Here is a 15473-nt window from a genome sequence, read left to right as displayed (position 1 = left end):
GTCCAACTTTTTTCTAAGTACCTGTGGAATATGGGCATAGGAAAGACACCCAAAGGTACGAAAGTGACCAACAGAAGGTTTACGGCTGTTCCAAGCCTCAAAAGGTGTGATGGTCTTCAAGGCTTTGGTAGGGCATGTGTTCAAAATATGGCAAGCACACATGACTGCTTCCATCCAAAAACTATGAGGCAAGCTCTTTGCCTTCAGCATACATCTGGCCATCTCCACGAGTGACCGATTCTTCCTCTCTGCTACCCCATTCTGCTGTGGAGTATAGGCAGAAGTGTACTGATGGACTATGCCTTTTTGCTTCAAAAAAGAATTTAGCATAGAGGACATGTATTCCCCCCCTCGGTCCGAACGGAGAGTCTTAAATTTGCATCCAGATTGATTTTCAACAAGTGCACTGAAAGCCAAAAATGCATCATACACTTTTGACTTCTTTTTCAAACAATAGACCCAGCAAAAACGTGTAAAGTCATCAATGAATGTCACAAAATAATAACAACCGCCCAATGACATGGTTTGTATAGGCCCACAGACATCTGAATGCACCAACTGCAATCTGGTTGTTGCTTTGAAAGCAACATCACGGGGAAATGAGAAACGATGCATTTTCCCCGAAATGCATCCCTCGCATAAGTGCTCAGGAGGTCTCTCCCAGAGAGGCAAGCCATCCAGCATCTGAGTACGCTGCAAAAGCGTCAAGCTGCCAAAGTTTACATGCCCCAAACGAGCATGCCATAACTCCGCCTGTATCATAGGAGTAAGAGTGGATGTCAAATATTCCGACTGATCTACTGAAAGAGCATCCAACTCATATAAACCATGACACAAAGATCCTGTCAAGACCAAAGTCATGCGTTCTTTATCTCTAACCATGCAACGGTCATCATCAAATGTGACCTGGAAACCACAACGTGCCAAAGAAGAAATAGAAAGCCAATTCTTCTTGATTCCAGGCACAAACAAAGCATCTTGCAGGCGGAGAATAGAGCCATCAATGGCTGTGAGTTGAATCTCCCCAATACCACAAACAGGGTATGATGCATTATTGGCACACTGTACAGATTTCCCAACGGGAGGTGCACGAACTGAGACAAACAGATCTCTGCGAGATGTAATATGTCTAGAAGCACCACTGTCAAAGAACCAAGTGTCAGCATCCTCTGTAGAGCTAAGTGCTCTATCGGCCCAAGAGATGTCATAATTGCAAGTGTAAAAACAATAGTCCCTGTCCACAACAAAGGACGCGGACTCACTAGCAGTGGAAGGAGTAGTAGAAATAGACATTCCTGACTCCTTCTTCTTCTCTTTGGCAATGCGCTTCCTGCACTCAGTGATATAGTGGCCTGGCTTCTTGCAATAATGACATTTTCCTTTTTTAGCTTGCGTCCCCCCTTGTGTCTGATTCTGCGATGTGCCCGAAGTGCCAAAACTCTGTGAAGCATTTTTCACCTTGCTGTTTTTGCCTTTCTGTCTTGCCACAAAAGCCTGCTCAGAGACTATAGCATCCACACCACTATTTTTCCTTGTTTGCTCCTCCTCTAGAAGCAAACTAACCAGCTGAATAAAAGTGAGTGGGTGCTCGGCAATCCTTATGGTGAGGTTCAATGCAATATGAAAAGAGAAGTACGAAGGAGGTAAGGAATTCAAGGTGGTGGATATCAACTCTGCATCCGAAAAGTACTCATCTACATTCATGAGCTGCTCCCTCAAGTCCTGAATCTTATTCAAGTGATCCTGCATAGAATCACCCTCATTCATCTTCAAAGTCTTCAACTCTTTCTTCAAGAAAGAGATCCGAGTCTCATTCTTTCCTGCAAACATATGCTCCAAAGTCAACCATGCATCTTGTGAAGAAGATGCTGAACGAATGTGAGGGATGATGGACCGCTGAACTGCCAGAGCAATCAGCGACAAGGCCTGTGCATCACGTGTATCCCAAGCTTTTTGAGCTGCAGTTCTTGGAGGAAGTGGCTGAGGTGGAGCGGGCTGAGGTCCCCGTTGTCCACGTGTGCCTTGAGGAGGAGGAGTAACGGGAGCTACAACTCCCGGTCGAGACTCCTCTCCACTGACATAATCCCATAAATTCTTGGCCACTAATACATTCTTCATGATGAATGACCATAGCGAGTAATTGTTTCTGTCCAATCTGTCTTCCTTGGATACATACGTAAAGACATCACCTCCCTGATTTGCCATGATGACAAATTTCCAAAGACAAATGAGCAATGTCAAAGCAGTAAGGACTGGAAATCTGCAAATTTCTAGAAATTGCAGCAAACAGACTTCTGCAATTAATGTGCAAGGGCGTACTCTGTCAAAAACTGTCTTTTAATGCACGCTTCCCAAGGTGCAAACAGTGCTCAGCAACACTGATATCAAAATCCCCAAAATTTTTGCCAAAATTTCTGTCAAAACAGTCCTCAAAATACACAAAAGCCTCAAAATTTTTGATGAACCAATCCAAAAATTTGCATCAAATTTATCCCACACCTGTATCGTGTATGCGGTCCCTGCTGCGTATGAACCTTCTTTGCCAGAAATTGATTCTGGACTAAAATAAAACAATATTTTTTTTAAAAATTATTTTCTAAATTACTTGATGTGGATTGCAGGCGGACGGGGCAGTGTGGCAGGTCACTGGTCAAACGGAAGTCGTCAGGCTGTTGGAGCGAGCGAACAGGACGCAGGTTGCTAACGTGGACTGTAGGCTGACGGTGTCGGGCGGGCTGCTGACGTGCCGAAGGCAGGCGGCCACAAGCAGGTGGCTATTTAGACAGGCGGCACTGGAGCTGGTGTCGCGCCACAGTTAGGCGGAGCTGGCGGAGCTTCCCAGCTGGATCAGGCGGGGCTGGCGACAGTTAGCGCTGGAGACAGGCAGCGCACCACAGGCAGACGAGCTGGAGGCAGACGACGCCTAGGCCTGCTGGCGACTGACGAGCGCCCTGTGCATGCTGAGCAGACGCAGGGCTGAGGATACGATTGGCTGAGATGGCGGCTCCTGTAGGTGCAGTGGCAGTGCACAGGTACAGGGTGAAACTGACGGGGGCTGCAAACAGTGGGAGCTTCAGTCTGCAGATTGCAGATTGCTCTGATACCAAATGTGAGATCGAAGGATCGAGGTGCAGCTCAGAGTTCAGTAGACAGTGTGAGAGTAAGAGAGACAGAGTGAAGCACGACACCCAAGAGAATAGACTGAAAGAGTGTAACCAGAAAGTACAAAGTACAACCCTTAAACGTTAGGGTTGTAGGGGGTGTTCACACCCGACACACACTAAGTGCCCATAAGTGTGTAACATAAGCACATACGACAATATGACTATAAGTCTGGGGGAAAAAACCTCTCCTACCGAGAGTAAAAAGTGCCCTAGTGTCCTACTGATCACCGACACTCCCATATGAGCATAGGCGTAAGTGAGGCGTGAGTCAAATACCCAACACTTTGCAGTATTTCTTTAACTTGTATCTCTATTGGATGGAGTACAAATTGAGATTTCTTAATTTCCCCTGCCCCTTGCTGTCACAACCGACCAGCTAGTCTTTCGGGCAATTTGCCCCTTGATCTTCACCCAAGATTTGTACAATTTGGACCCTTAACTGGCCAAATCCTGCCCAAATCAATTGGGCTGGGTTGGCATCTGAAATCCTTGGCAATCCCTTGAATTCCAGCTGCTGATTCTAGTGTACAATGCCTGTAATTGCTGGCATCTAGCTGAGAAATGCTGAGATACTTAGAGAATGGATTGGAGAAGGTGAGAGAATGGTGAGGAGAGAAATTTCAGAGTTTCCATGTGGGAAACTCCTAAATGTGCCTGCTGCCTGCCCTGATCAGTATTAAATGCTGTCATCTACTGCATGGAGTCTCTAGGATACTGTTGCCAACCACAAATGTTGTTGGCAGCTCTAGATGAGCCTCAATCTGTTGTTGCTTGCTTCCTGCTAGCTCTTGGCTGCTGTCTCCTGCAGCAAATGGTTGTTTATTGCCCTGAAAACTGATCAGCAACACATTCTCTCTCTCTCGCTCCCATAGGCTGAACCCACTGAATGGACTCTACAACCCCCAAAAAGCCTTCTCCTGCATTGCATGGGTATTTTTGCCAAGTGGCAGCCTTCTAATCCCACTTTCCAGGAATTTCCAGCCAATTAATTAATTCTGAAAATTAATTTCGGCCCTTCTGACCTTGCCCAAAATTAGATATGCCCATCTACAACTTAATTGGCTAGGCCATTTGCAACCCCAAGTGGTCCCCGACCTTAATTGACCCTTGGATAGAAACAAATTAATTAATTAGTGCCTAGTCTCTAGGGCCAAACTGACACCCAAAACTTAGCTGGCATAACTTGTCACAACTTTTGCATTTGACACCCATTGCTTCCTTGGGGTCCTTGGCTTGTTACCATGAAATAACTGCCATGTGCATCACATGTGCCTTACAACATTGCACATTTGATTATTAAATTAATTGAATGTTACTAGCAAGAGCAAAGAATCTAAAAAATTTCACGTCCTCGTGACATTGGCAATTCTAGACACCTACATGAGGCCTTGAACACATGGTGGGGATGGAGGAGGATACGGTTGCGAATAGGCATGAACAACAATTATGTAGAGCATGCCATGTGCTCCTATTCATGTTTCTTGTATTGGCAACTTTAGCCACCTACATGAGGCCTTCAGTACATGATGGGGATGGAGAAGGATAAAACTATGAATAAGCATGAGCAGCCATTATGTAGAGCATGGCATGTGCTCCTATTGATGTTGCTTATATTTGAGAGGTGTGGAGTAGATAGTAGACATTAGCAACCTCAGACATCTTGTAGGGCAGCAGAAGGTTCAAAAGACTTGATGGGCATTAGTGCTGCCAATTATTTTGTAGGCACAGTTAGTTGGCTTATCTGAGACTGTATTGGCTTTCTGTAAGCGTTGTGAATACGATCATCACTTGTGAGGCACTGTGGCATTTTGCATGTGTATAATGCAGCTATTCCTTGGGGAACCCTTGCCCGGAAACTTTCATTGACAGTTCACAATTTGTTGAATAATTACGTTTATGGTATTTTTGGTAGAAAATCACATGTTGGTAAAATCTCACTTTTCCAAGTTGCTGCTTTAATAACATGTTTAAGGTTTTGGTTCTCTTTCTCCACAAATATGCAGGGGATCAGCGTCCAATCGAGTGGGCAATGCGGTTAAGGGTGGCTTTTTATATTGCTCAAGCGTTGGAGCATTGTAGTAACAACGGTCGCCCTTTATATCATGACTTAAATGCTTACCGTGTGTTATTCGATCAGGTGGAATTTTTGTTCTTTTCTACACTCTTCTGCAAAGTCATTTGTTGTATGTGGGTTTCTGCTATTTTTGGTTCATCCATGAGCCACTACAGAAAATATTATTCAGTAGCATTTTTTCAATCATAAAACAAGGACACCACTTGAGTTGTTAATACCAGTGTAGCTTTACATATGGACATGGGCATGAAGAAAAGGGAACATCCAAAAGTGTGGTGTATGCAAAGGGGAACACGCTGAACTTGCACGGTTCTCATCTATATGCTCAGATACTGTTGACCTTCATTGAATATAAATGCTGCTGAAGATTCAACACGAATGATTTAGGATGGTGTTTGTCAGTAACTTTGAGGATTGAGGCAAAATTGTATCTACCATAAAAATTAGGTTTTTGGGTCTTTTTTCATGTATATGGAGCAGTAAGGAATGTCTAATGTTGCAACGTGTTTAAGTCTCAAACTTCAAAGGTTGTTTCTTTATGCATTCTTGAAATTGCTTTTATTTCAGAGAAGAGTATATTGAAGAAATCTATTTAGTCCTCTATTAACTTGTAGGGCTGTCACGAAGGGACAACAGATTAGCATTTTTTTAAATATTTGATATTCTTGAGGTATTCATTGGCAGGATGGCAATCCACGGCTTTCATGCTTTGGGCTGATGAAAAACAGTAGAGATGGGAGGAGCTACAGTACCAATCTTGCTTACACACCTCCTGAGTATTTAAGAACTGGTACCATAACTCTTCCAGAATTTTAGCATGCTTTAATGAGAATTCCTAAAAGTTTTTAGACAATGTCCATATCTCAATCATCTCTCATATGAATGCATATGAATGAATGCACAGCGTGATTGAGAATCTCCCCTTGGCATCTTAATTGTTCTTTAGACCCACCTGAATCATGTATCCACGTCCACATAAGACACGTGGAAATGGTGAAGCATGTCTTATACGAATGTGTATGAGTGAATGCAAAATCTAGTAAGAAGTTGCCCTGAGCATCTTAATATTGTTCTTTAGGTTTATATTCAAGTCTACAGTTGAACACAAATGTTTTAGGGCTTTTCAGATACTGCACATCACACAGCCGATCTAGTGAATTGAGTTTGCGATAGTCCATTTATAGTCTCCTGCTAGGGTTTGTCTGTTCTCAGCAGGCAGTCTGTTGTAATATTTATAAATCTTGTTTGATGTCATGACCCAGTTGCCTCATGGTCCAATCTCCAAACCTCTTGATTGATGTTCCAGCTATCATATGCTACAACTCCTCTTAATCAGAGTCCATCTTCTAGCAACATGGAATGGGGGAATGATAGCCAGGAATGGTGAATGCCGTTTTGAAATGGATAGGAATGGGGAATGCATTCCTAAATGGTGGAACATTCTTACTCCTAGTTGTCCACGTCAGACGGATGGATCAACTTGTCTGATCCGTCCTATCCAGTATGACACATCCGATGGCATCCGATGGCAACTGTCTGACTGTTTCAAAGCACCTATTTGTGACCATTTGGGGTTACTTTTGGGGTAAATTGTAGGTGGTGTTTAGGCTTCTTCTCCACAACACACCTCTAGCAATATGTTCTCTCTCTCTCTCTCTCTCTCTCTCTCTCTAATTTCAAGCTCAACTTTCAAGCTCTCGATTGCCAAACACTCTGTCGTCAAGCTCTCTAACCCCACTCCCTCAAGCTCTCCTTCACCATATCTCCACCCTAACTCCACTTTCAAGCTCTCCATTGGCCATCCTCTTTATCCTCAAGCTGTTAATATGTAAACTCCTGGTATAAAGTCTCTTTGAGTCCCAACATTAAGTATAGGCATTAAAATTATGTGTACAATATTTTTCATTGGACATAGGTCCAAAATTTATTAGTCCAATTAGTACTATACTATTATTGGACAATACTAATCGAATGCCATCAAATGTGACAACCTTGTTCTTGCTATCCTTCCCAACATGCGTTTCTTGTTAGGAACATTCCTGTCCCATTCCCCTTGTAGGAATGGGTGATTTTCTGCCTTTTCTGGCCCTTACAGCATCTCTTTTCATTCTCATTTCCTGGCTGTTTGCTGCAGTTACACACACACACACGCACACACACACACACACACACACACACACACACAGAGTGCTCTGTGTATGTGTGTGTGCGCCCAGAAAAATGCACTGTTCATATTTTTTTTTTCTAGTGTGTGATATGGTCTTTAAAGTGAGACACACACACTGCCCCCCCATGCCAAGGGATCATTTTGAAGTGTCTTTGTATGCTTTTTATGTGTTCACTTCAGAATAATGAGAAATCATTAATTTTAACTATTTTTCATATGCCCATCCCGGCCCGCACGGTTCCCCATTCAGGGTGTCTATACTTTGTTCGAAATATAGTATTCTGAATAAAGTTCTCTCTCTTGCTGGTAGGTATGCTGTACAGTCTTAAACTCCTCGTAAGACCACTCGTACTGTCTACTTTGCCATCTCTTTAGAAAGTGTAATGTCCATCAACAAACAACTTCAGGATAAATGTATCTGTTGGGATTTCATGTGTTTTATGGAGCATCTGCTAGTTATTGCTGAGAAACAAAATGCTTTACAATTGCAACTTAATGGTGCAAGCGTGGGTTTGCAGGTAGGGTTACTCCTGAAAGTGTCATCTTCAGCTTTGGTACTGTTCTACTGGATCTGTTGAGTGGAAAACATATTCCTCCAAGTCATGTAAGTTCAGGAAGCTTGAGTCTTATGACATTAGTAACAATCCTGCATGTGGAGCAAAATTCTAGCCCATTTATGTAGCTGATTCTGTAAGTTGCATGTCTGTGATAGTTATAGTTTCAGTGCTTTTCCACATCCTTTCAATCATTGTTACTTTTTTTTTGGTTCAAAAATTATCTATGCTTGATTTTGGTGTTGTTTTGCCATATACTTGGTGTGGGAAAGTGATAGTTTGCAAATCTGAAGAGAGATTTATAGAGTACTTGTGCAAAGTTGCTTGAGCAGAACAATTTATTTGTGTGTTTGTCTTGTTGTTAAATGTGAGCATTTTCAGTTGCTCAAACAACCATTTCTAATGTAACTATTCTCACTGCTTTATCCGTCAGCTTGGTTTGGAAATGCTGTACGTATGTAATGCTGCATGGGTAAAATTTCATTCCTGCAACTCTATGTATCCTCTCAGTCATCGGGTCCTGAATGTGTCAAAATATCCCAGACTTCAATATTGGAAGTAATATGGTAGATTAGTCTATTGGTATAGTCAATCATCACTGATATAGGAAAAAGTATTGATACACCTTTCCTTTTGTTGGATGCTGTGCAGCCAACAGCACCTTCTGGGTGTTGAGCAGCTAACTTGGTTCTGTATAATGGACTGGCTGAGTGGCTTGAATATTGAGGCTTTACCTGTTTCCCACATGGGGCGGTCAGAGAATGGTACATCTGTGGACTTTGAACGTTCACAGTCTCTTCCCGATTAGGATTGGGCCACACCTATTTAGTCTTCTCAATCTTAAAAGTTTTACAACGTCAACCAATCAGTTCGGTCCTGTATACACCTTCCATGGTGATCTTGATGTCATATCAAGATCACATCTTCCCACACTTCCATGCTTGTGATCCCACCTTACATGACTCACGTTCTTTCTCCATGATGCAAGGTGAGAGACCTCCCTACATTGTCCACATAGACCCGACATTGGATCAATGCCTTTGCAGGATTCATATGGTAACAAATCTAAAGCCTCATTTCCTACAGAGCCAACAAAAGTACAACATGGTTTTTGATATCTAATTAGATGGAAGAAGCAACGACGTCTGACTAGTATGCCTTAAACCACACTTCCATAATCTCGTTTCCACCTTCCCAATCACCTTCATTCTCCTTAAATCAAGGTGAGCTTATATGATCACAACATTATCACCACCACAGGTGCAAGGACATAAAACTTTCATGACTCAATATACTTTTCATCATCTGTGATTGATCTACATCAAATATGTATTATGTAGCTTTTGGGATCACTCATTAAAATGCACGATCTACTTCAGGTCTCAACAAGAAATGCCACATCATTCCTTTCCATTTAAGAAATGCTCGCTTCAACTTTTAGTTGTACCCAACTCTAGAAACTGAGAGTAATTCTTGAATTTGGGATTAGCATCCCTTTCCAAAGCTGTTGCACATCCCTGAAAGCTAGAAGGACTTTATGATTTTTGATGGATGGGTCTGAAAGTGTATTAAAGAGGGCTAGGAAGGCTGATCTTTCCGGGCACTTCCCTTGCAAGAAGGCCTAAAGAGCATTCAAAAGCTTGTTTGAAAGAGGTGATGTAAGCACAATGTTCAGCTAAGGGGTGACTAGTCTGTTGGTATGCTCCAAACAAACAGGAGTTCTAGCCTCCTAAGCTCTTTAAGGTGTAAGATTTGCTTTCAGGAATGCATTGTAGTAGTACAAAGCCTTGGCATGAAAATTATATTCAGATATTAGATGTGCAACTCCGATGCACTCCTCTATCCAAGGACTGCCAGTGGATGCTTCCTCAAGTCTATGAAGGGATGCCAGACTGCATTACTATACCTGCTTTTTTCCTGAAGGAGCCAAACCACTGATTTCATTGATGAAGCTGCTGATATCTTGTGAACTGGAGTTCACATTGCTAGCACTGCTGCCTTCTCCTTTCTTGGGGTTTGGTAGTTGGAATATCACTAGAGAGTAGTTAAAAAGACTTCTGGAAGGGTATTTGTAATGCCCCCTTTTTGAACAACCAAAGTCATTAGGTGTATTGTATTACACTAATTCCTATTTTGGGCTCCATTTACAGCCCAAAATGGCCTTATTTGTATTATTTGTTCATGTCAAGGCACTGGAGTGCCACCTAAGACAACCTAGGAGCCACCTAGACTGTTCAATGACTCATGTGTCTATAAATAGGGCATGAGTATTTTGTCCACACATCCATCGTCACTCCATCTTATTCATTCTTTCTCAGTTCATTCACTCCATCACACTTTCAGCCTCAGCCCTCTACCACTGCTGTCCACACACCTATCTTGATAGATATCCTAGTTTGTGGTTTTGTCCAGTTGATCATGATATCATACGAACAGGCGACTTCATTCAAAAGGTATTCTTTACATCATCAACTCCAAATACAACATTGTACATTTGATTATTAAATTAATCAAATGTTACTAGCAAAAGCAAAATGTCTCAAAAATTTCACATCTCGTGACAGTCTCCTTGATAGTAGCCATCATCTTGAAGATATTTCAGCATGTCAGTGTCTATTATTCCACTCCTTGGAGGATTATGTTTTGCTCCTGCCATAGAGCAACTCTTTTCCTCGTCCTTGGTACCTCGGCTTGAAAGAATGTGTTTAGCTCCCTTTAGGGTGTATATCCCTTCTTGGTGTTGCCATTTGATGAGCCCTTGATCAGCCAAGATAGTGCAATCACTTTGACCTTAGCTCCATTGTATCAACATGATTCATTCAGTATGATTCGGTATTCATCATTCTTTTTTTGTGTTTTTTGAGTTTTCTTTGTCACAATGTTTGCGATACACTCTGTGTTCCTCGCCACAAATCCTACCATTTCTCAACTTCCCTTTGTCAGGGACTTAGTCATCCATTGTTTTGGGGAAACATTACATTGCAATAGAAGGAATTTTGTTTAGGATTTGGATGCCTACTTCATCCTTTGCTATGTTCTGGTAGCTAGAGTACCATTGGACAAAGGTTTGAGAAAGTAGTGCTTGGAAAGATGCTTGTTATTCCTGCAAGTCCATTTGCCACATTATCACCCACCCACTTTTTTGGGACATCAGTGGCTACCTCCTAGGGTTGCTCTGTATGTCAAACCCATGTCTTTCTTAGAACTAGAAAGGAATTGAAGAAAGGGCCCTGAACCTGTGAGAGTGCACAATGGAAGAGAATCACTAACACGGAGAGAAAAGGAGAGAAGAATTCTTAATCGAACAATGAAGGAAAGCTGAATACAATGAGGATTGATCAAACCTTGCACCCACCCCAACGCACGAGTGAGGGCACCGGATAAGGCTGAATAATGATGATAGGCCACAACACCTATGATGGTGACGGTGATAGAGACGGAGTGTGCAGGCAACAATCCCCACTAGAGATGGAGAATAATGCAGCAATCTGAATGTTCATGAACCTGCTAGAAAGAAGAATGATCTGCCCAGCCAAGTGTGTTAGCTATAAATAGCTGAAAACCTCCAACATTGGCCGACCTGATCTGGCCAACCTCCCCTGAATGGGCTGACTACAAAATATGCAGTCTGACTGCAATAAAAAAACTGCAAAAATGCTGATGTAGTAGTCTTGGAGCAGTTGCAAACTAGTAGGGGCTGGAAAGTGATTGGCAGGGCAACAAAGGCTTTGAAATGCTTGGCAAACTTAAGAAATACACAATGTGAACACACATAAACTAACTGAGAGAAGAAATTTATGCTCTAGAATGAGCTGCCTTCTTCGTCAAAACACATGATAGATATGCGAGAGCTCCTAATGTCCCTATTTGACTCAAACTAAGGCTCACATGCAAAAGATGATAGTGCATGACAAACATGACTACTAATAGACAAGGATTAACATGTTCCTTGGTTAAAATGTTGGTGATGGCAGATTAAGACATGTGCCAAACTAGCATGCCTTGCAAGCATTGAATATGTCCCTTTAATCCACATTTGTCCTTTAAAGAAAAAAGCATTTTGCATAGTCTAATTGTGGCCCAATCTCTATATTGGAGTATGTCAAGGAGCAACATAAATTGTGATGGAGGTTGAGCAAAAAAGGGCCATCCAAAGATCCAATTATGTGGGGCGATGTGCTCAGTAGCTACTTGGGCCAAGACAGTTGAAATAAAGGACTAAATATGACGTGACATAAATCTATGAGTAAGGGACTCATAGCATGTAGTGCCAAAGAAGCACATCCCTCCATTAACCATAATTGGTGGTGTGTATCAATTATGCCATTCCAAGCCCAAATCCCATAGTGTGCATAAGTTTAGCCAAATACGATTAGCTAAACTGATTAGATGCCTATGCAAGGTGCACATTAAGTATATTGTGCACACTCTTTTGACCCTTTAAAGACCATATTGTGTTGGATGAATAATCCGTGGCAAGTGCTTATGCTGGTTGTTGCCTCAAACTTTTGAGAAGATTTTATACTTTTTTTTTTTTTGCAAGTAAAATGTGGCTGATTATATTACACAAAAAAACTGACTGGAGCCCACAGCAGACCGCTTAGTATGGGAGATCATAGGGAGTCTTGCTGGTTGTCATATCTAGAAGGCGCAGTGTCAGGAGGCTTTCAATGGAGAGAGACTTTCAGCACAGGCGGCCTTAGCAAAGCTTTGGACCTCCATCATCCACTCGCTCCGCAACCGATGGGATCAGTTGGAGTCCAAGACTTGTCAGGAGCTCCGATGTCACTTCATGCGGACTTGGGGCAGCCAATACCTGTTTTTCGTCATGCAGGCCGGTAGCCCTAGATGGCGATACACCCCCCCCTCCATGGCTTCTTGCCCCCATCCCCCCAGACTGCCTTGAGAGGCTTGTATACATTATATATTTGTGACTTTCATCAGCTCCAACTAGCCTGTGAGAAAGCTTCCCATGAGATACATCCAAGGCTGGGTGCTATACAGCAAAGGATGCGGCATGCTCCTCTCCACACGAGTTGCGCCGCCTCACACGACCAAAGGCAATGCTTTGGGGGTTTCTAGAGGCTGCTGCGTGCAGCGCTTACAACCTCCCTTATGCATCTGGGCAAGTCAGCTTTCCACCACCAAGCCTCCATGTGCCACCAACCATAAAAAATACGATGCCCTTCTCGGCATCCAGCTATCCCATAGGCGGCGGCAGAAGGTCCGTTAGAAAGGATCCGTGATGCTGTGCTCCGCCCAATGCCTGCTACGTGACGGCGCCCACTCCATATCTTCCTGCATCAATACGTGTTTGCCAATCCTGGCGGTGTACTCCAGAAACCTCGGTGGATTCTTGGCGATTGTAGTGGCTAGCCATAGCCACTCTTCCGGATCCCACTTCAGCTCATCGAGTGGCTTGCTCTCCTAGATCTAGAGGTGCCACTCCTTGAGCTCTTGCTAAAAGACAAAAGGGTCCAGTCGCCATGTCTTCCCCTGAAGGCTAATCACCCGGATCCTCTTCCATGAGAGGACAGCTATCCCCTCATCTTGCTGCCCTTTGTTAAGAGCGAGATGCCCCCCCCTCCTGTACGGTGAAGAAGGTCCCAAGTGGAGCACCACCCACTCTACCTGCCACTTGTAGGGGGATGCCTGCTAGTGAAAACCTAGTGGCCCATACCTCCTCGGGATCTATCAGCACTCGTATCGGGGGAGCAAGCCACTCCTGAGGTATTGTTGCGCCTATCTCCCTTCTTCTCAACTCCACTCCTCTCTGGTAGCCTGATACTCATTGCAACACCTCCTCGTCCACCATCTTGTACACCTCCCGCCATGTCCTGATGATACGAGCTGGGCCAACCTCCCAACCAGTCCACTGGTTGTGGGGTGCTGGCCAATCTTTGCCCCTTCCCGATCCCTGACCTGGGGGTTCCAGATCACTGGCTGACGGGCTATCTCCTCCTAGCAGCATGGGGGGCTCTGGATTAGGGCCTTACGAGGGGGGGGGGAGGGGGTGGGGGTTGTGGGGCCTCGGGTGAGGCGGCTTGTGACGCCTCTGTGGGGGGTGGATGTGTAGACTTGTGGACTTGTCGAGCAAGGCGAGGAGGGGAGGGCCGTGTGGTGCTTTGCCGGGGGGGGGGGGGGCGCTTGCTCTCTAGCTCCCTGTTGTGGCTGTGTCTGAGGAGCTCCCTGCGGCCCCCCTGTTGCCTCCCTCTCTGTCGTCTCTGTACTCGTGTGAAACCGTTCGCATCCACCTGTGGACTTGTCGGCGGAGCCCCCCTAGCACTGAAGGGCGTGCACTCTGCTGCTTGGTGCCCAAAGTCATGGCAGCATAGGCATGGCCTTGGTTGCCCAATCACAATGACCTGCTACTTGAAGGAGTGTCCACCTGCCTCAATCTCTAGGAACTATGGGATATTCTTGACCTCTCACACTGCTACCCGTACCTTTGGGACTCTTGCGGCTGTCACTGCGTTCGCAAAAGAGGTGGGAAGGATAGTGCCGATAGCGGTCCAAAGTCTTCCACCAACTGGCGATACTCTATTGCCAGGCCAGGAAAGAGAAAGGTGACTGGGTGCCGAAGAAACCTGTTGTGGAGTGCAAATGCCTCCACTGTGAAGCCATTGTACCAAGGGAGCATGGCCAGTAACTCACGGGCTGCGTCTGCCGAGGTGAGCCGTACCATGAAGATCCCTTGGCCCATTAGAACCGCCTCCATGATTTGCGTTGTGCCGATGTGCAGCTTGGAGTGAAGCAAGTCTTGAAGTTGGGCCGTGGAAGGGGAATGTCCTACTACCTGACCATAGATCACTGTTTTCTTTAACTCCAGCTCTGTAGCCTGGACGGCGAAGAGCCTCTCCTCAAAGAGGACAACGCGCAAGGTGTTTGATTGGGAGGCTCTCACCCACTGAATGCGCCGGCGTTTGACCAGAGGTTTCCATTGTACGTCCCTTCTGAAAAACTACCAATCACGTTGCAGCTGTACAAATGCGTATGGAACCACATTGAACTATTGTTTTCGTTTTGGGTTTTTTTCTTTTTTGGTTGTTGTAGAGAAGTTAATATTATGGTTAGCATCAAGAGAGATGTTGCACGATCTATTGCGAGAGGGGAAGCCTTCATGTTGGTTGAAGAGAAAAACTCCAAGTAGATGGAACCATGAAAGGAATAGTGTGCAACTCTTGTCTCTAGGTTAAGAAGGATTGGTGCAAAACCTGCATATTAGCCTTACATTGAAACACAAAATCTTGCATAAGAGATCAAAATATGCAAGCAAAGAGGTGAGTAGTGAGATGCTCCAAAAACCACAACTGGAAATAAAGGAAACCAAAGCTAAGTGCAATGAAATGAGTATGCAAGTATGCAGCAGAAGTGTGAAAATGGAAAGACCAAGTGTATGGCCACTATCGCGTACGTTGAGGTGGTGAACTGGTCCTAGAAGATGCAGTGGATGTCTTAGGAATGGATGCATAAAGTGCAATAGGTGAGCCACTAGCAAACCAATCGGCTAAGCC

The 15473-nt window shown here is 44.2% G+C and overlaps 1 protein-coding gene across 2 annotated transcripts in view; it reads left to right on the top strand.

Moving 5' to 3' along the window:
• The window catches only part of LOC148019319 (serine/threonine-protein kinase BSK1-like), a 61773-nt gene that overhangs the window by 39248 nt on the left and 7052 nt on the right, over positions 1-15473 (top strand). For both annotated transcript variants that reach the window (XR_015687571.1, XM_087660923.1), the window contains exons 4-6: positions 5168-5301; positions 5923-6028; positions 7924-8009. Coding sequence is in view for 1 of the 2 variants with exons in the window: in XM_087660923.1 (XP_087517049.1) it covers positions 5168-5301; positions 5923-6028; positions 7924-8009 (326 nt within the window). In the remaining variant the exon portion in view is untranslated. The remainder of the gene's footprint in view (positions 1-5167; positions 5302-5922; positions 6029-7923; positions 8010-15473) is intronic.

The sequence above is a fragment of the Lygodium microphyllum genome, chromosome 20 (genome assembly GCF_053477565.2).
Source record: "Lygodium microphyllum isolate KBCC chromosome 20, Lygodium_microphyllum_v1.1.10, whole genome shotgun sequence".
In the NCBI taxonomy this organism is placed as follows: Eukaryota; Viridiplantae; Streptophyta; class Polypodiopsida; order Schizaeales; family Lygodiaceae; genus Lygodium; species Lygodium microphyllum.
This window is presented reverse-complemented; position numbering and strand designations above follow the sequence as displayed.